This window comes from Clavelina lepadiformis, chromosome 1, assembly GCF_947623445.1.
Source record: "Clavelina lepadiformis chromosome 1, kaClaLepa1.1, whole genome shotgun sequence".
Classification (NCBI taxonomy): Eukaryota; Metazoa; Chordata; class Ascidiacea; order Aplousobranchia; family Clavelinidae; genus Clavelina; species Clavelina lepadiformis.
In genome coordinates, this window is record NC_135240.1 from 22,791,551 (window position 1) to 22,811,805 (window position 20,255).

The window sequence follows — 20,255 nt, forward strand, 5'->3', positions numbered from 1 at the left end:
CTGCCAGAGGTCAAAATTAGCAAAGGCGACCAGCCTCGTCCATAACACAACCAAAACGCTTCATACTGACGACAGTTTGACTTGACTTGTTTGACAGTTATAGTGACTACTGGCTGCCTAATTAATTAAACTACCCCGGTTTATTTACCCACTAAGATATAAAGCAAAATATTCTTCATCAGCACAAAGCTTTTGCAATGGCACCAGCTATTCCCTTAACTTGTAAATTGATAACAACGAGCTTGGTTTCAGGCTTAAATAATTTCATTCGTAAACCAGATACACAATTATAACTACTTTCTAGTCCATGGCGTGGTCCCAAAATTTAAGCTGTATCACGGAAAGTTTCTTTGCTTAATATAGGCCTATAACACAATCAGGATTCCTCTTTATGATATAAGTAGCACTTTAATAAACAGCAAAGACAATTGATAAAACTTTGAAAGATGTAACGAAAATTCTCTCGTTCATGAAGCCAGGCTAAATTTTACGTTTACGGCCAACCGCAACCCCTTTAACTGTGAGTAACGTATATACTGTGTAGCATCGTCACGCTAATAGTAATAACACAAGCTGATGACCTTTGATAAGTCACATTTATAATTGGCCGCAGCCATAGACCAACTAACCTACCTAAGAAAACATCGCACTACTTTTATATTTAACAAGGGTGCCCAGCCATGTGATTAAAATAAATGAGAATAAAACCGCTACAAACGCAAACACGAAGATGAGCAATCACACAATACTTGACGAGTTCGTCACGGTGTTATGGGCCATTAAGCCTTGCAGGTAACATTGTATGAACAGTTTGCACTTTTTCTACAAATAGAAATTGGACACAACATGAAGTTTTCAATATTACAAAAACCCCTTGAAAAAATACAATTTGATTTCAAAGAAGAGAATTTTCGTTATTTGGGTTTTGGTTTAACCAATATTCTTGTATGAGTCGGATATTCAACAACGCTCGTAATTGTCGATTGTAAAGAGTTTAATCCATCCTTGGACTGTCGTTTGTTCCAGCTGTTGAGCAAAGCTACTCTTTCATTGTTTTTAGGATTTTTTGGTCGCTTTTGTGACGAATCATTTTGAATCTGAAGTACATCAACAAAATAATTAGACTATCATTAATCTTTTAGAATTACGATAAGCATGGTCATCTACATTTATTTACCGTATATAGTCGTCTGGAGGTCTGTATATCGAAAAGCGACCTATCCAAATAATTCTTGCGTTTATGTCGTCATCTTCAGCGCCCCAGCCCTATTTTCAAAGCATTGAATCAGAAAACGATTAGTCTATAACTTATACGCCTTAATTAACCTACACTGTCATTTTGTTAAACACTTTAATTAAACACGAAAAGTGAGGCCTAAAAGAAACACCTAAAATGGTTACATGTTTAAATCGCACATGTTTATTCTGTTTTGTGTTTAAATGTTGTTGGTGTTTACTAACTAGGTGTTTATTATCTTTGGTGTTTACGTGTTTACTAACTTGGTGTTTACTATTTTATGCGTATTGTTACTTGGCAGTCAAAATTTCCAAAATAGCGTTTATTACAGCAGTGCAACAGAAACAAGGCAGGTACAATCACGGGCGCCGGAATTATTTTTGGCAAGGGGCAAAATTCGATAAAAGAGCACTTTTTGAATGTCATTTTGGAAAATAAAGAAAGAAAAGGGGGCAATGGCCTCTCTGCGCTTCCTCTTCCGGCATCCGTGAGTAACAACCGATAAATAATAAAATAATAAACAATAATAACAACCGATAAATTGCATTAAATAGCCTAACACCACCCTCGAATCGTTGTTACATCTGACGTGGATTGAATCAGCAACAATGAATGTTTTCATGGTTCCGGCTTCGTTATAAGAAACAAGCAAACTTGGCAGTGTTTTCTTTCTGAAGTTTAAACTATTCCGAAATGCCTAAAAAATTAAAACAAAAATGTCAATGTATACAAATTGTTCTGTAAAGCCACCAGTTAAATAAAGCAACTACAACTCACATTAACAGTCTGCATTGCATCATAAAGATTTGTTTTGTGGATTGGCCAAAGTTGTTTTTGTGACCTCAAAATGAGATTAAGTTCTTTCTCTGATGATGGATCCTATGTCAAAAGTTGCGTTAGGTTTTTACACTGTTAATAATAATGACTTTATTTTTCCCTTAATATATATCAAGCATCCGAACACATTATCCTTCAACAAAGCAATAAACTAATACAAAAACAACCAAATTTGATTTTTGTTAATTGCTGGATGAATGCTCAGACTGCTCACCTCATTCTTACGGCATTGCCGCTCAACATTGCTGTTACATTTGTTGTCTAGCGTGGTTAGCATGCTTACGCAAGCCTCTTAAATCGTATTGTAATCAAATTGATAAACATTTCTGAATTTTTCCTCAATCTGCAAAATTTATCATTATATCAATAACCGTGTTGCAGCCTCTAAACATGATCTACAACTGTATTCTCTTACAAAAGCATGAAAATCTAAAACACCTTATAATAAGTTTCTTTCAAACACTAACATTTGTCCTAATAATGAAAACTTTTCAATGATTCCGCTAATGCATCCATCTTTACATTAAACTAATTGCTTCTTGGTGAAAGACAGACATTGGTCTTAAATACCTGTTTTAGTAGACCGTATTCCCATTCTGATTCTTCCTTTTCTAAATGTTGTCTAATAGCTTCAGTAGCCCTTTTTTGTCCATTCTGAATCTACAGTGATTAAAAATATAAAACTAAACAATATAGCTTTTAAAACAGTAGTGAGATGTAATCAAGGTTTTTGATAAGGTGTCAGAATCTTTCTTCTCGAACGTCTTTGGAAGACTCGGACTCGGCAATTATTCCTCCACTCTCTGCAGTTTTCCACAAAAACTCAATTTTCATTTGTTTATTGAATTTTATAACATATTGACCAACCCTGACACTGCTCACCAGGACCAGAAGAGTAAAGATTAATAATGCCTTACCCAAGAACATTACAAAAGTAGTAACACTGGACATTTTCAATAAGTTCGCATTGTTTGAACCTGGTGCTAAGCAAATCCACCACTGAAGCAACACTTTTTGGCATGCACAGTATATTTTAAAATTAACTCAATATTGTTAATAATAAAAATGTCATGTGGATCATAAATATATAATTCTGCATCACCTGCCAGTGTAGCTGAAGGAAACCTAATGATGAGGGTTGTTTACTATACCATAAGTGATGGCACAGGTGGATGGCTTCTCTTCCAACATAAGTTTCTAAGTTTTTCCAATAACTTTCTACAGAAAACGCCTGTAAAGAAACAGCTTAGTATAAACTGAGTACAAAATATTTTATATTGTAGGCTAAGACATTTATCATTACAGTTATTACAACAATTTTCTTTCTACAGTAATAAATTATCAACATCAAATGCTTACCGAAGGCCATTGCCTTTCCCAAGAGCATTACAACGGTTTGGCACCATCGGGTATCGAAAACATGCTATAAGTATTTGTTATCGTCTGTAACTCTGTAAACCTTTATGCCTGGAATATAGCCTAGGCCTTGCAGTAACAAACCTGAACCATACAGCGAAATATGCTACACCAGGCTACCTATATAGGCTACAGAAAACAAACTGTGACAATAAGCTACAGCCCTACGAAACGTCATAAAACAATTCGCTGTCTTTATGTAAGCTGAAAAGAGGATTCAGAATTCAGATTTTAGAGATATCTTGTAGCCGTCTGAAGGTGGTAAATGCGCGCCCACATTTTTGACAATGGTAGAACTTAACATATTATTTCATAGAACTTAAAATAATTTTGAAATAGCAAACTTGCTGGATAAAAAGCAAATAAAAACAACAATTACTTGTTCTAATGTAAAACATAAAGTTTAATGTAATGTTATGAAAGTTTTTTTATTTTAATATTTTAGGTTTTGAGTTATTTAAACATGGAATAAATAGTTATAACTTACTATTTTCAGATACACAATCTACATTATATGAACAAACGTTATTCAGACGTTCCACTAACTCAGGGGCGGGCAACTTCTTCGGTCGGCGGGCCTGATATGAGAAAATGAAGTACTTGGCGGGCCGGATTCCTGAATAGATTGGAACACAGCTTTGTCTTATTAATGTTCATGGTCGAAAATGTTTGCTCATAAATGTAGGCTATGTAGACCCGAACAGAACAAGTAGATTTATGGCCATCTTTCTCAGGTTGGCAAACTTGGACTTATTCAGTGACGCAATACAGGGATTGCGGCAGAATGTGGCCACATTATTATGTAAGACCGGAAACTGTCTGCGGGCCGCGCAAAATCCCGTCGCGGGCCGTATGTTGCCCACCCCTGCACTAACTGATAGTGAACGCTTATCATTTACCTTTCAATCAAACGACGAGAAGAGAACGCCCACGTTAGGCTATGCCCGAGTAATTTCAAACTTTGATGGGCAAAGTATGGTAATTGGTTTTTCACCCTCCATTCCTGGGTGAATGGCTTTACTTGAAAACCAATCATAGCCAGTGGCGTAGCCAGAAAAAAATTGGGGGGGGTCAAATATTTCATGAAATTACAAAGAGAACCATACAAATTGTTGGTTTTAAGACACCACCACCCGATGTAGAAACCTATAGACACAAAATATGGGGGCGGGGTGGCCAAGGCCCCTTTCACCCCTTTGAAATATAGCCTACAGTAAGGCCTGAACAATACAATTTAGTGTTCAGCCACTCCATACAGGAAAATTTTTAAAACGACTACAAGTTGCCAACTTTAAACCTAAGAATTGAGTCCGAGATACAAATTTATACTGAACAATAGCTCGTGTAATTGGGTAATGCGAACAATTCTAAAGCATATAGTACCGAACTGTTTTTGATAGATTCTTTCTAAAGCAACTTAAAGTATAAGATATAATTCAATAAAACTAATCAAAATAAACACATTCCTCCTAAACACCTTTTTGTTTGACACATTTTGTAATCTTTGTGTTATGTGTTTAACATTTAAACGCCTAAAGCGTGGAAAAAGTGTACAATAGGCTTAAATCATTATTAAACGTGTAATGGATTGTGGTGTTTAACCCATAAAGTGTTTAAATTTTGTCAAATTAACAAAATTTATACACTTAAACACATAATTAAACACTTTAACATGTTTAAAGAAGTAAAATTGTGTTTAAATTTTAAACACATGAATGACAGTGTAGATTTTAATCGGGTTTATTATGCAAAAATTAGTGAAAATTCATACGATATTGCATGTATATATATATATTGTATATATTTAAATTAATGATGGTGTTCTATAAAATTACAGCTCATTATATTCCAACAACTACTTTCCCTACTTTCGGAAATACTAGATTAAAGTGCGACATCTGTGGGTGCCATTGCAAGTGGGGAACCATTGCATGTAAATATATGTTGTGGTCCAATTGAATACCTTGTCTTATTAAAAGAAGTGTGTAAAAGCAGTTTGTATGTCTTACCAGGGCCGGATTTAGTTGAGGGCCTCACCAATTTTTCGGCCAGCTATATGGTGTCACAAATAACCAAAACTATACTGTTTTGCCTTAATTTGACATGTATTTACCCAGCATTTTTTGCATTGCGTGGTTATTTCGTTTTAATAGTTTTAAACAGGACTGGAAAATGTTAATTTTTTAAAACTAAAACTAATTAAAAGTCGTCTACTCACGTCGATGACTCAAAAAGGACTCGTTAAGACGACGTATTTATGGAGCAGGACATAATTGTTACAGACTGCAGTTGTGATGTGAAGATGGGCTCAAACCCAACCCACAAAAATCCATAGCCCAGCCCATCTAAATTCTGAGTCCAGACCATTTCAAGTCGCAGCCCAGCGAAAGGAAAGACGGAAATTACAAAAATAAAAACGCAAAATAATTTTTGTGTCTTATCGGTCCCACATTTCTCCTACTCTGTATTCAGCATAAATAAAATAGCTGAACAAAAATGTGAAATTTTGTCTACTATAATGAAGACTGTACGACTGCATATGACGCACGGAGCTATAAATGGAAATGGGCTGCCCTTGAAATTAAAGTGCGCTGGCCTTAGCATTAAAATGAGCTGGGCTCAAAATTTAAATAGGTTGGGTTCAGGCGCTTTTCTCAGTCAAAAATCTCTCTCCATAATTGGGGCATAGCCCCCATAATGAACTCAATTTTTGGAGACTATAGGCGTTTCCACGTTTTTATGTTCATTTTTCTTTTCTTTGCGACATCTCATCGGTTATATTGCTAAAATAACCACTGCCATACTGTGCTCAAGTGTACTGTATACTGCCAAGTACGATGGTATGACACCAAAGCTCCAGAATTGTTATAAAACAATGACTAAAGTCAAGAACATAATTGGCTTATCTTCAAACACGACAGGTTGCTTGTCGTTCTGGTTATTCAGCATCTTACTTACTTTCCAGCTAAAGCTTACTAATGAGCTTACTTTGGACAATGCAAATGGAGCATTGCAGTTGCTGATACAGAGTTGTTGCTGACATAGGGAGTTGTTATCTGTTTGATCGAGTTTTAAAAGCAAAATAAGGCTATTCATGTAGTGTAGTCCAAAACAGCAGTTGAAAGGAAATACAGTACGTAAAAAACTTATTGTGAAGTGAGTACGGCTACGGTCCCTACCGATTACAAGCTCCGTTGATTAAATAACTTTGAATTATACCAAGATATATTTCTTTGGTCAAGAAAGCATTAAAAGTTCGTTGATGTCACTAATCGTGGGGTTGCCTACTATTGAAACGTGTAGTTATTTTCTAAATGTTTTTGGGGCAAATCTCTTTCAGCAGATCGGCGTGAAAATGCCGTTCAGAAAAACGTAAATATCTTAAAACATTTTCAGTGAGTCTGCCTTTTGTTCTCCTAGACCTAGACACTCTTTTATGCTAACACTACAGCGTATTTAGGGATGGGACATTAGGCAATACCCCATCACAAACCTAACGCTTTTAAGCCATAGGCCTTTTTACGTTTGCAATCTTTCGTTCATTGTATTTTTTATTCAGCTATCCTCGAAGCGGATGTTGTATGTTCGAAGGAAAGGGAAGTCGAATTTAAATCCACATCATGGATATTTCTATCAGCATAATTTTCTGATCCCACTTGGTCAGAAAACGTCTGAGTCTTGTCATTTGTAACATTGTATTTGATGCTTTTTTGAAAGATAGATTCTTCTTTACATATATCTCTATGGTGACAATATTCATCCCAACATAGAAAATCGCTAACAACAATACAGCAACTACACATTGTTTTCGACAAAAAACGCCTCCTAGGTTTTTCATTTTATAATCAGTTTCTCATAAAAGCACAAAAATTTAATTTGACCAAACCAACAACAACCAACAACTATGGTTTTTGTGACATTTCGTGTCAAATTTAAAAATAAATCCTATAAAAGCTTTTGCTGTTAAAAAAAAAGTTTTATAGCATTATAATATATATATTATACGACTATTAGAATAATGTCGTGTATGGTCACGTATACAATTAAAAATACTTATAACAAATATAGAGGTATAAGAAAGGCATTTGTACTGTTTTTTGTCAATACGATGTGATTGTTATGCCATTAGATTTATTTTTGTAACTGGTTTCCGCATTGCACTCTATTAGATCACTCAGCAAGTCAGCAAATTTCAACTAAGCAGAACGACTTTTCAGCATACCAGACTATAGCCTTGTATAACCTACAAAGCATGTTTATGACTGAAAACATGAGTTAAAAAACCCATCAGTTGTAAAACGTCTAATAAACTTTCACTGTATTTATGCACGGTACATGAATTTCATTGTATTACAAAGCAAGAAATATTTGAACAGTAAAATGTCCTTCGGGCGCCCAGAAAATAAATATTCCTAGAATGCAGTGGAGCATGGATCGAATTGTAAAGTTTGTCTACGTCAGCGTTACTTTAACAAAGGAGTGTCAGATATACGTTAAACGTTGTACACGCTTTAGAACCGTGCTTTTGAATTGATTTAGTCAATTTGAATTTTTGCGCTTTTATGAGAAACTGAATATAGAATGAAAAACCTAGGACGCGTTTTTTGTCGAAAACAATGTGTAGTTGCTGTATTGTTGTTAGCGACTTTCTATCTTGGGATGAATATTGTCACCATAGAGATATATGTAAAGAAGAATTTATCTTTCAAAAAAAGCATCAAATACAATGTTACAAATGACAAGACTCAGACGTTTTCTGACCAAGTGGAATCAGAGAGTTATGCTGATAGCAACATTCATGATGTGAATTTAAATTCGACTTCCCTTTCCTTCGAACATACAACGTCCGCTTCGAGGACAGCTGATATTCCATGTCCAGATGAATCACCTTTGTTAAAAGGTCCAGTTGGAGTCAATTTTGAAGGTAATTTGTACAACAGCTATAGCCTATAAGCTTATATCTACCGGTGTAACTGTATATAACTTATAATCAATTTCAAAAGTTATAAATTAAAGACTTGTATCGTAACTGAAAAGCTTCGCGTAACTTGCCAGTGGTAGTATTTGTTCAGGACCGATTATATTATTATTTCTGAAAATAAAGCAAGTCAGTAAAACGTTTATATTTTCGACGGTTTGATTGAACGATTGTTTCCTTGATTATCAGCATCGCACTGTCTTCACGTATTGTGTAATGGAAGGCGTAGGCTGGAATAGTGTTACTTTCTTCATTGTTTCTATATAACGTATTATTATTAATGGAGATGTGTGTTCGAAGAAATTTCGATACCTAAACTCAGGGTTGCCATCGGTTTGGACTCAAAAATAAGGACGAACAGTAAGTAAAACAAGAATACCACATTAAACAATGCACAACAAAAGGCAATCAATGTTCCAAAAATGAAAAAACGAGATACTATTTGCATGTTCTCAATTTTGTATCTCTTTACAACCTGGCCCTCTACCCTAAAAATAAAACGAAATTAACGACGCAAGTGAAAATAAGGACATTTCTTAGAAAAAAGGATAAAAATATTTTATAAGACACGGACCTTCAAAATAAGGAAAAATCTTAAAAAGAATGACGGTATGGCAACCATGCCTATACTGCTAAAACCCAACACAATAGAACTGTTTCATGGGCAACATTCTTAAGGGAATCTGTAATTTAACGGTTTACTGGTTGGCTGGATATCTAAAGCCAAATTATTCTTTTACCCACGATGTTGACTACGCAAGACTTCCGTCGTTGCTATTATTATCACTTTGGTTTCATGGTGATTTTACAGTTTAACCACACAAGTCATTGTCTGTGTAAAGTGGTCATGCACGACCCCTCGAGAGTTTTCTCCAGCAAATAAATAATATGAGTTTCGTAATCGGCTGGTATTATCCAGTTAATAATTGAAAATTTGAAATTGGCTACAGATTCTGTTACTTATTTATTACTAATTTTGTTTTAAATTCATGATAATTGTGAAAAATTATTAGTTATTGAGTTATTTTAAAGAAAATTTTTAAAATCTGTAGGTCAGATTTATTCCTCAAATAAATTCCAATTAATTTATATATAAAGTTAAATAGTGTTTATAAAAAGTGAAATAAGTTACATTTAAAAATCAAACAAGTTTGCCCGAGTCTCTTTATATATCTATATTTATATTACTTTGTAAAAGTTTATTTAAAACTAATTGATATTAAATATTTTCTATTTAATATAAATTTTTATAAAACACGAGCTTATATATATTTTCTTAAATTGTGACTGTCACAACAAGCAGAAAGTGATTTAACAATTAAATATTCACTTGAACTGCAAATAAGTAACCTGAGAAGAATTTTCGTCTAGATCAGCATCATAAAGATGTATAGTTATGTTATGAAGAGTATCGAAACATTAAAACGTCCAGATCATTTAAAATATTTAATTAGCACCATTATGAGTGTTCACATTTAAATCTTGCATGAAGTAATTGCTCTATATACAACAATAATGAACACCAGTAGTGATACTTTCACAAAATGCATCTTTACTGTCACTGCATGCAACAGGTGCAGGAAAAAACGATTCCAATTGGCCACCCACGTTTGAAGAAATTGCCGCTGCATATCCAACGCTAGAAAATGGTGGATATTACCCTGGGCCCAACGATTGCCGCACAGAGAACACTCTTGCCATTATAATTCCTTTTAGGGATAGAGAGGAACATTTAAGGTGGTTTTGATTATTTATTGTTAATATATAGATTGTTATAAGCGCGGTTTGACATAATTAAAATAAACGTCTAAGATTTCACTGGCCCAACATTTTTGTCAGACCACAACGAAGATTGACAGGTTATTTCTTTTTGGTATTGTAGCCTTTTTCTAAGACCGGCCTTACTTGAGCGTTTAGTTTACCTTCATCTAACATAGGTTTTTCCTCTATTACATCCACGGTATTCTTCAACGACAACAGGCACGTTACCGTATATTTGTGGTGGAGCAAGACGATGATCAAATATTTAACAAGGGACAACTCATGAATACTGGTTTTATTTATGCCCATAACGACACAACATTGCATCCCAAATGCTTCTTCTTTCACGATGTTGACACAGTAAGCGAAGATGATCGAACGTTGTACAGATGTAGAGGTAAGACACATTTTGATTTATCTATGCATTTACATGGTGGAGTGCCCTGGGGCCCAGCATTGGTGGGAGCCCTTTCTTTAATAAAATTATAATTTAAGTGCATATATAGGTACCAAGTTTAGCTTTATGGACTTCAACACCTTTTTGTACGTCAATTTAGACCAGCCAGCTGCTGTTATTGCTCAATCACTGAACAATTGCACAACTAGCCTATACTTAAAATAATAGTGTCAGCGTGTAAACATTAAAACATCGACAACAATAGTTGTAATATTGCGTTAGCAAGTAAAACTGTGTACAGTTAGCGAACAGTGGTTTATTTATGGTTGAGGGGAACCAAAAAGCTTTCAAAAATTGGTTTTGAAATTATCGAATTTGTTTACTGTGCCCAAAATGCAGGAAGCGCAAATACTCGCGCCTAAAATACCCTACAAAAGACCCTAAATGAAATGTATTTTCGTTTAAGGCAGTGCTTCTCAATCTTTTTTGCGGCGACCCAAAGTTAAACGTAAATTAATAGCGATGCTGAGGCGACCCAATTTTTTTACCCAAAAATTGGTTATTTACAAATATTTAGCCTTGACTCGAACGTAGCTAATCTAAAGTCTCGCAGCAAATAATAATCATCACCACGATTCTTCACTTGTGTTTCCGCAACAATGCACTACGACGTCAACAAACAGTCAATATGCAATGAATAGAGTAAGGTACTCAATTATCGAACGGCTTTGTGGACTAGTTTAATAGACGACGGCGACCCAAACCAACCAAATGGCGACCCACTTTTGGGTCGCGACCCAGGGTTGAGAAGCACTGGTTTAAGGCAATGCAATGGTCACAATACATATATACATGCAATGGTTCCAGTACATGCTATGGCACACACAGACATCGCATTTTAATCTGTCATTTGCGAAAGAGGCGAAAGTAGTTGTCAGAATATGACGAGCTGTAATTTTATAAACACCATAAATTAACACGTACAGTATTATTGTATTTGAATTGCGGTCCAGCGAAGAGAACCAATGGTGGAGAAGTTGTATATATTGAATTGCAATGAATCTGAAGGGATGCAACCTTTCAAACGAAATCCCATAAATTCCTCTTCTGTCCTCAACTAATTTTTATTTTGCTAGTACATATACAGACTTTTATAGCCTACGCTATAAAATAATCTATATCAGACAACAGTATTTGCAATATGCCATCTTTATGGATAATCTGACATTTTGGTGCGAAATTCCAAGAGTACGTGCTGCTTCTTACACATGGAAAGCATTAAAATATGTGTTTTGTTGCCAAATAGGTGGAAATGAAGTGCTGCATTTGTCGCACCGCATTGACAAATTTAACTATGAATTTTGTTGTGGGATGACAGTGGGTGGAGTGATCGGAATGACAAACGAACAGTTTCAAAACATTAATGGATTTTCCAATGCTTATTACGTATGTATGTTTGGCCTAAGAGCAAAATAAATAATGAAGAAGCCATATCTATCGCTAAAACGCAAACAATACTTTCTCTTTTAGCTGAATGTTTGCCTCCAAAAAGTATATCATTTGAATTTTCACTATTTATCGCATAGTAAACCCGATTGAAATCAAGGTTAATTAAGGCGTATAAGTTATAGACTAGTCGTTTTCTGATTCAATGCTTTGAAAATAGGGCTGGGGCGCTGAAGATGACGACATAAACGCAAGAATTATTTGGATAGGTCGCTTTTCGATACACAGACCTCCAGACGACTATATACGGTAAATAAATGTAGATGAACATGCTTATCACAATGCTAAAAGATTAATGATAGTCTAATTATTTTGTTGATGTACTTCAGATTCAAAATGATTCGTCACGAAAGCGACAAAAAAAATCCTGAAAACAATGAAAGACTATCTTTGCTCAACAGCTGGAAGGAACGACAGTCCAAGGATGGATTAAACTCTTTACAATCGACAATTACGAGCGTTGTTGAATATCCGACTCATACAAGAATATTGGTTAATCCAAAGCCAAAATGACGAAAATTCTCTTCTTTGAAATTAACTTGTATTTTCTCAAGAGGTTTTCGTAATATTAAAAACTTCATGTTGTGTCCAATTTCTATTTGTAGCAAAAGAGCGAACTGCTCAAACAATTTTAATGCATGGTCCATAACATCGTGACGAACTTGTCAAATATCGTGTGGTTGCTCATCATCGTGTTTGCGTTTGTAGCGGTTTTGTTCTCCATTATTAAGCCATAAAAGTCATTAAATGCAAAATAACGCACCTTAAGTATGGGACTGAAGCTCATGAAAACCAGTATTGAGCGTGCCTATGCCAAACTCTGCAGTCTGGGTGGTGATCCCTAGTTGATAGAGTAGAACTGCATATTGTTTTGAACTGCACGCACAGCAACCACTAAATACATCGTGTACCAGCCCCAGCAGCTACTCAAAATGTGACATCATTTGGTTGTGCACTTCTGCATTAGACCCACATAATCCTGTAGCGGCCTGGGTGGCATTTTTAATACCATCACATCAGTCTTGGAAAAGTGTAGTCCAGTTCCAGTTATTGATTGAAGTTTGTTTTTTGATAACACTTAAATTGTTGTTTGATATTTGGAAACTTGCTCTGAATAACTTCGTGTGAAAACTCCTTTTAGTACGTTACCAGGTTGTTTCAAAACGCGCCAGTTTTAACTGAATGTAATCCCCATTGCCAACGCATTGTTTTTCCCGTTCACACGTTCTGAAATGTTCGTGTTTTTTTTGTCGGATATTTCCGCTCACATCGTTCCACGTTTTATAAGCTCGAACTTCTACGCAAGAACACACAGACGGAGAGATACAGAGAGTTGTACGATCGTACTACGTTAGTCATGGTGATTGCAATTCAATAGACCTGTTTTAAGCAGTTATTTTACTGGGTTTTTAATTATGCGGAATATTCGGAACGTGTACAGTACCTACAATAAAAAAACCTTTTCTGGGAAACTGTATCTGTTGTGACATAAAAGCTTTCGGCTGACAAGAGGTTAGAGAATTCTAACCGCACGCAACAATAGAGTCAGACCATTAATTCAGCAGGTAAATTAAGTCAAAATAACAAGTTAAGACAGATAAGCTCTGCATCTGCTGTGTTAACCTCCGCAATCCTATCGTTTAGCATAAGGTTGTAGCCCATTCCACCAAGAGTGGCCTACCCTATATCTATATGTGAAAAGGCATTAATTACACCCGTCTGACTGTACCAAGCAGCCATAACATATCTGAAAAGACTAAAAGACGCTCTATACAAAATTAACATTTTTATAACTTCATGCAGTGACTTTTAACAGGCTGGTGATGACCAGTGGTCTTTCAACAAAATGGTAACGCAAACACTTTGATATTGTAATTGTCTAATGATATGGCAGGCTAACGTTACGTTATGATAAAAAAAAGTAAAACAACTCATAGCCTAAAACGAAAGCCTTTCTGCTTTTTAGGTCCTGCTACTGGCTGTTCGGGTCCCGCGCACACTGAACACACAAACGGTATACCTACAGACAAGCTAACCAGGGCGTTACCTAAAGCAGAACAGAGTAGGCTGCAGACCTATGTAGCCTAGGCCCGACAGAAAGTTTCTCATCTTCAACAGTATTGAGAAAAGACATGAGATATTCTCAACAGATTTGATTTTTAGGAAACAATTTGAGCTCGGTGGCTTGTCGCCTACTAACGCCCACGGTTTCGTTTCTTCTAACTTTTACCACAGATGGCGACATTGAACACTGAAAGAGCACACAAAAGTTGGTTGCACCATAATTGAGTTGGGAAAATCGTTATTTGTTGGAAAAGTGGAGGCCGTAGGGACAGTTTCTGCTTCTAAATATCTAAATCATACCGATATAAAATTGTATTTATTTAAAATAAGCTTTATGCGTTAAGTAGTTGAATGTAAAATCCTCGTGTTTTTTAAAGTGGATAAGTTTTGTTTTGAATAAGTGGTTTATAAATTCATGGTTTATTTTTATAACATAAAATTATGAAAAATTTAAAAATTCGCTTTCAAAGCTGAATTTCTTCTACAGCGGCTGATCACCGAATAAACAACGTTGCAATAAAAGTTACGTTAGAAATAACAATAATGTTAGATTAAATATTATTATCATACTAAATGCACAGTAAGCTTACAGGGTAGCCTAATATGTTTTTGGAGTAAAAAGTAACACCAAATTAGTTTATATTGGAAATAAATTGGCCAGAAATTCAACCTATTTTACCTATAAGCTACATGCTTTAATTTCACTTTTGCTATAATTCTTCATGGGTTTTTAGGATTGGGAATTGTTTTCAGCGTAATGTTGGTGATATTGCACAGATTAAACTTGGTATGGTGAGGCTTACAAAAATCTTTTTTTTTTGTCAATATTTTATTCAGTCTTTATTGATTTAATTATTTATATGTGTTTGCATGATTTAAGAGCATTTACATTTAAGAATAGTCAAAGATCAGACGTTCTATTTTCAAAAGAAAATAAACTCAAATCGCCCTAATTCGAAATAGGCCGTCCCAAAATATTTGAATATGAATATATTAAATACGTTTCCGGTCACCTCCAACTCTAACTGCTGCATTACAATAAAGATTTAAATGATTTTTAATTTTTATTTGAAACATCAGTGCATAAATATTGTTTAAAAATGGAATAAATTGATTTAAATTAGCGTTTACTGATTTACTTGATTACCTGTTCAAAAAATTGGTTGACGGGGGGAGGTGGGGCAAGATGGGACACAGGGCAGGACGGGACATGATGGATTTTTCCAGAAGTATTAGTTTTAGCACCCTCTATCCATTTGGATGGTACAGGCTACCACAATTCTTAGTGACTTGCAAAAAATTGAAAAGTTTTCGTGAAGCACGTGGTTTAGGCAGCTGCAGAAGTGTGTAGCGGCCTAGGTGGCATTTTTAATACTATTACATCATTTCTTGGAAAAGTGTTTTCTAGCTATTGATTGAAGTTTATGAACTTGTTTTTTGATAACACTTCAACTGTCGTTTGATATTTGGAAACCTACTCTAAATAACTTCATGTGAAAACTCCTTTTAGTACGTTCCCAGGTTGTTTCCAGCACCTGTGCTGATCTTTATTGCTTTATTTATCTTTATTGCAAATGCCCGCTTCTTAACTTTACACTGATTGTATTTATCTATACGTCAGCTTGAACTACATGTAACTCCCTTTGTTTTCCTCACTGCACATGTTCTGAAGTGCTGCGCTTTTCTTGTCGAACATTTTCACTCCCATCGCTTCACGACTGATAAGCTCGCACTTCTAACAGCGAGCAGAGAGACAGACACAGAGACAGACGGAGAGATACAGAGAGAGTCGTATGAGCTTACTACGCTGGTCATGATGTTTGCAACTCAATAGACATCTTATAAGCAGTGGTATTACTATGTTTTTGATTATGCGTAATATTGAGAAAGTGTACAGCACCTACAATAAAAACATTTTCTTGTAAACTATACCTGTTGTAATATTAATAGCTTTCGGCAGATAAGAGGTTAGAGTTTTCTAACCGCACGCAACAATAGAGTCAGATAATTAATTCAACAGGTAAATTAAGTTAATATAACATAAGTTAAGACAGATAAGCTCTGCATCTGCATTAATAAACTCTGCAAGTGTTTGGAAGCCACTTGTTATAAGAAGTCTTCTTAAAACTCTCGTATTTTAGCTAGATTTGACAAAACTTGGGAAAATGAAATGTGTTTTAGAGATGCAGTAAGACAAGTAATTTTAAGAGGTAGATAGCTTTTCAGATCTGAGTTACATATAATGAGCAAACAAAAAAATTCAAAATGTTGGTCATTGGGGCAAAACGGGTCAAATGTCCCGTCCTGCCCCATTGAAATTATTGATAATCTTTGTTTAATATCTAATGATATATTAGCCTAAATTGTCGTCTAGGCTACTGCAATGTGATGCAAATGTGAAGTTAACTAGTCTAATAATGTAAACAGCCAATATTCTAATTTTGGCTGACTGTTTTGGTGTTGTTAAGTACCTGACTTGACTTGACCTGACCTGACCTGACCTGACATCCTGACTTGAGTCTGCGACAACCAGAGCCAACAAGCCTGTCAAGAGAAACGGGCTTTAACCGTGCACAAGTTGGTCGCTTTTTTTATTTGCTCAAGGCCACTTATGAAAAAGAAGCAATAACTGCTGAAAATGTGTACAACGTGGATGAAACTGGAATTACCTGTGTCCAAAAGCCAGAAAAAATAATTGCAAAAAAGGGGATGAAGCAAGTGGGTAGGATTACAAGTGCTGAACGGGGAAAAACTGTAACTGCAGTTTGTGCAATGTGCGCCATTGGGAATTATGTCCCCCCTATTTTCATTTTTCCTCGAAAACGGATGGCCATGGGTCTAATGCAGGATGCCCACCAGGTTCTTGTGGATTTGCCTCACCATCTGGCTGGATAGATTCCGACATATTTTTGGAGTGGTTGAAACACTTCAAAAAATATGCAAATCCCTCCATTGATAAAAAAGTTCTTTTAATCCTGGACAATCATGCGAGCCATTTGACCCTGCCTGTGATTGAGTTTGCTCGTCAGAATGGAATCATAATGTTGTCAATTCCTCCTCACACATCTCACCGCTTGTAACCCCTGGATAGGACATTTTTTGGGCCTTTGAAGACTTATTACAATCAGGCTATCGACCACTGGATGGTAACCAATTATGGTAAACGTGTTCAAAGTTCTCAAGTCTGTGGATTTTTTTGCACTGCATATTCCATAGCGGCTACAGTTCAGAAAGCTGTGAATAAATTCAAGTCGACAGGTATAATGCCCTTCAACCCGGACATTTTTGACGAAACAGACTTTGCTTTATCGATGGTGACTGAGATCCATGCTGTTGATTCACTGGAATTGGAAGCTGATGGTGCAACCACCAGCTCTCTGGCTGAAGTATAAAGGGTTACGATCATTCAGCTGTGTAATAACACTATCACTAGCTCTCAGACTGCTGCTGAAAGAGAAGGGGTTGCGGGTATGCAGCAGAGTGGTGACTCTGCTCCCAGCGATCAGGCTGAAGGGGTTGGGGGTATTCTGCTTAGTGATGGCCCTACCACCAGTGCTCAGATTGCAGTTCAATCGGAAGTGCAGCTGACTGATGGCCCTTCCAGCAGGGTACATGTGATGGACATCTCTCCACTCCCTCATGCTAAACTGCCCGCCCGGAAGAGGAAAGCCATGAAGTCGCAGGTGCTGACCAGTTCACCTTTCAAGAAAATTTTACTTTCAAAGAGCAAAGCTCCTTCCTCAAGCAAACCTATCCATAAAAGGAACAAGAAGCAATTGCAATTTTCGGGAAGCTATGAATGTCTGATTTGCAGTGAATTGTATACACATCCACCGAAAGAAGACTGGATCCAGTGTTCTTTGTGCAAAAAGTGGTGTCTTGAAAACTGCTCTGCTTATCCTGGACATGGCAATTTTGTGTGTGACTTTTGCGCAAAAAGTAGCCTATCATTCTGCCTCATTGTTAGCTAATGTTATTCGCCTGCAATTCGTGTGCTGCAAATAGAGACAAATCGTTTTTTGATATGACAAGATATTGCCAGTGCTGTATATATTAGTTATTACAATTGATTACTTGTTTATTGTTTTCACGCAATGCTTCAGTGGCAGGCATAAATTAGAGTCAGATAATATGAAATATTCCTGAATATTAAGCACACAAACAATAGAAAATGGCTTCATTATCAGCATACTGTGCTTCAGTTGTGGTTATAGAATTCCTAACTTTACAAAGTACGTGCATAATTAATGCTCAAATTGAGTTTGGTAATAATGGGGCAAGATGGGACAATTTAATTTTATTTTAGTTTTTTAATTACGGCGGCATGTGATTTTGGCCGAGTGTAATATTATGCTTGTTGGTAGTGGAGCACCTAAGGTATATTATGGTGCCAAAGTTAGCAATATTGATAAAAGGGAATTCTTTAAAATACTGATTAAAGTCCCTCCATCACAAAAGTCAGCAACATATTTGCCGACTCGTCGTTATTTGTTTCTGCCAGAGGCCAAAGTTAACAAAGGCGACCAGCCTCGTCCATTTTACCCCACCAAAACGCTTCGCACTGACCACAGTTTTGGCTGGCAGGGAACTAGTCACTACTGGCGGCCTAATTAATTAAACTGCCCTGGTTTATTATCGCACTGAGAATTAAAGCAAAATATTCTTCATCAGCACAAAGCTTTTGTCATGGCACCAGCTATTCCCTTAGCTTGTAAATTGATAACAACGAGCTTGGTTTCAGGCTTAAATAATTTCATTCGTAAACCAGATACACAATTATAACTACTTTTTAGTGCTTGGCGTGGTCCCAAAATCTAAGCTGTAACACGGAAAGGTTCTTTGCTTAATATAGGCCTATATCATCATCTTCCATTCGCCTGTTGTTCAGGCCTGGTCTTCATCCCGAAACAAATTCAGGGTCGACCAGTTGTCTGCAGCGACGCCTCCACTTTCCTCTGTCGATGGCATCCTCGATATTCAAACCTTTCCTTTTCATATCATTCTTCACCGTCTCTTCCCATGTTTTCTTTGGTCTTCCCCTTTTCACCTTTCCTTCAATCATCTTATGTTGTACTCTTCTTATTAAGCTCTCCTCATTCATTCGCTCAACGTGCCCCAACCATCTCAGACGATGTCCTCTCAGATGTTCTTCAATATCTTCCACACATGTCCACCTTCTTATCACATCATTGGTAATCCCATCTCTTAGTGTCTTACCACACATCATTCGAATCATCCTCATTTCTGTCGTCTGCATTCGCTTGATATCAGCCTTCTTCATCGCCCAGCATTCAGCTCCATAGCACATCACACTTCTTACACATGCTTTATACAGCCTTCCTTTCAGGTTGGTAGAGAGTAGTCTGCCACAGAGTGTACCAGACAATTCCTTAAACTTTTTCCAACTAGCGCGTATTCTTGCCGTCACTGCCCTGCCAGTACTGTCATTTTCCCCAATCATATCCCCCAAATAACGAAACTCCTTAACAAGCTCGATCTCATCACTTCCCAATTTCACATATTTCTCCTCTTCTTCATCACTAATACAACCTTTACATCTGCGACATTCGTAATTCATTCCATTCGTCAGCCTTCCATTGATACCTGAACATCTCTTATGCACCCAATACTTGCACTTTCTGCATTGAATGGAATTTCTCCCTACTCTCTTCCCACAAATTGCGCATGGATCAACAGTACTGACTACTCCATTCGGCGATTTTCTACCAATTCTCATCGCTTTGGTTTTATTGATGTTCACCTTCAAACCTTTGCTTTCCAGTGCGCTTTTCCATCTAACAAACTTCTCCTCCACCTCTTTCCAGCTATCTCCTACGAGAACTAAATCGTCAGCATACAAGAACTCTTCCATTGTTGTTTCCAAATCATGTGTCAGAGCAACCATAACAATTGCGAAAAGCAATGGGCTCAGCACTGAACCCTGGTGGACCCCCACTTCTACCTTAAACCATTCTGACATTTCGCCTTCGAGATTCACAGATGTCTCAGCTTCCTTATACATCTCCATCACAATTATAGGCCTATATCACAATTGGGAT

At 36.5% G+C, this 20,255-nt stretch overlaps 3 protein-coding genes across 6 annotated transcripts; 1 reads left to right on the forward strand and 2 right to left on the reverse strand.

Moving 5' to 3' along the window:
• Positions 1–1,529: 1,529 nt before the first annotated feature.
• On the reverse strand, positions 1,530–5,216 carry LOC143470246 (uncharacterized). Of its 4 annotated transcripts, none has more exons than XM_076968276.1 (6): positions 3,434–4,580; positions 3,177–3,292; positions 2,645–2,734; positions 2,289–2,417; positions 2,015–2,116; positions 1,548–1,934 (listed from the first exon to the last, which is right to left on the reverse strand). In XM_076968276.1, the coding sequence occupies exons 4-6, from the start codon at positions 2,349–2,351 to the stop codon at positions 1,563–1,565; spliced, it is 537 nt and encodes a 178-aa protein (XP_076824391.1). In that variant the 5' UTR covers positions 2,352–2,417; positions 2,645–2,734; positions 3,177–3,292; positions 3,434–4,580; the 3' UTR covers positions 1,548–1,562. The 4 variants fall into 4 exon arrangements, with proteins under 4 accessions (XP_076824372.1, XP_076824391.1, XP_076824382.1 ...); XM_076968267.1 differs by having other exon boundaries at positions 3,177–3,305; XM_076968286.1 differs by having other exon boundaries at positions 1,562–1,934; positions 3,434–4,574.
• A 2,151-nt stretch (positions 5,217–7,367) lies between these two features.
• On the forward strand, positions 7,368–13,594 carry LOC143471303 (beta-1,4-galactosyltransferase 1-like). Its single transcript, XM_076969744.1, has 6 exons — positions 7,368–8,414; positions 10,043–10,205; positions 10,406–10,626; positions 11,933–12,072; positions 12,293–12,381; positions 12,462–13,594. The coding sequence occupies exons 1-6, from the start codon at positions 8,072–8,074 to the stop codon at positions 12,643–12,645; spliced, it is 1,140 nt and encodes a 379-aa protein (XP_076825859.1). The 5' UTR covers positions 7,368–8,071; the 3' UTR covers positions 12,646–13,594.
• A 5,499-nt stretch (positions 13,595–19,093) lies between these two features.
• LOC143449551 (uncharacterized) lies at positions 19,094–20,218 on the reverse strand. The gene has a single exon (XM_076949807.1). The coding sequence runs from the start codon at positions 20,216–20,218 to the stop codon at positions 19,094–19,096; it is 1,125 nt and encodes a 374-aa protein (XP_076805922.1).
• Positions 20,219–20,255: the final 37 nt, after the last annotated feature.

Coding starts and splice junctions, on each gene's coding strand:
- LOC143470246 (XM_076968257.1), bottom strand. CDS start 3,461: ATGCTCTTGGGAAAGGCAATGGCCTTCG. Junction 2,117..3,176: donor TCCTTCAGCTACACTGGCAG/GTGATGCAGAAT, acceptor CTTTTGACATAG/GATCCATCATCAGAGAAAGA. Junction 1,935..2,014: donor ATGCAATGCAGACTGTTAAT/GTGAGTTGTAGT, acceptor TTAATTTTTTAG/GCATTTCGGAATAGTTTAAA.
- LOC143471303 (XM_076969744.1), top strand. CDS start 8,072: ATGAAAAACCTAGGACGCGTTTTTTGTCGAAAACAATGTGTAGTTGCT. Junction 8,415..10,042: donor AGTTGGAGTCAATTTTGAAG/GTAATTTGTACA, acceptor TGCATGCAACAG/GTGCAGGAAAAAACGATTCC. Junction 12,382..12,461: donor CCTCCAGACGACTATATACG/GTAAATAAATGT, acceptor GATGTACTTCAG/ATTCAAAATGATTCGTCACG.
- LOC143449551 (XM_076949807.1), bottom strand. CDS start 20,218: ATGTATAAGGAAGCTGAGACATCTGTGAATCTCGAAGGCGAAATGTCA.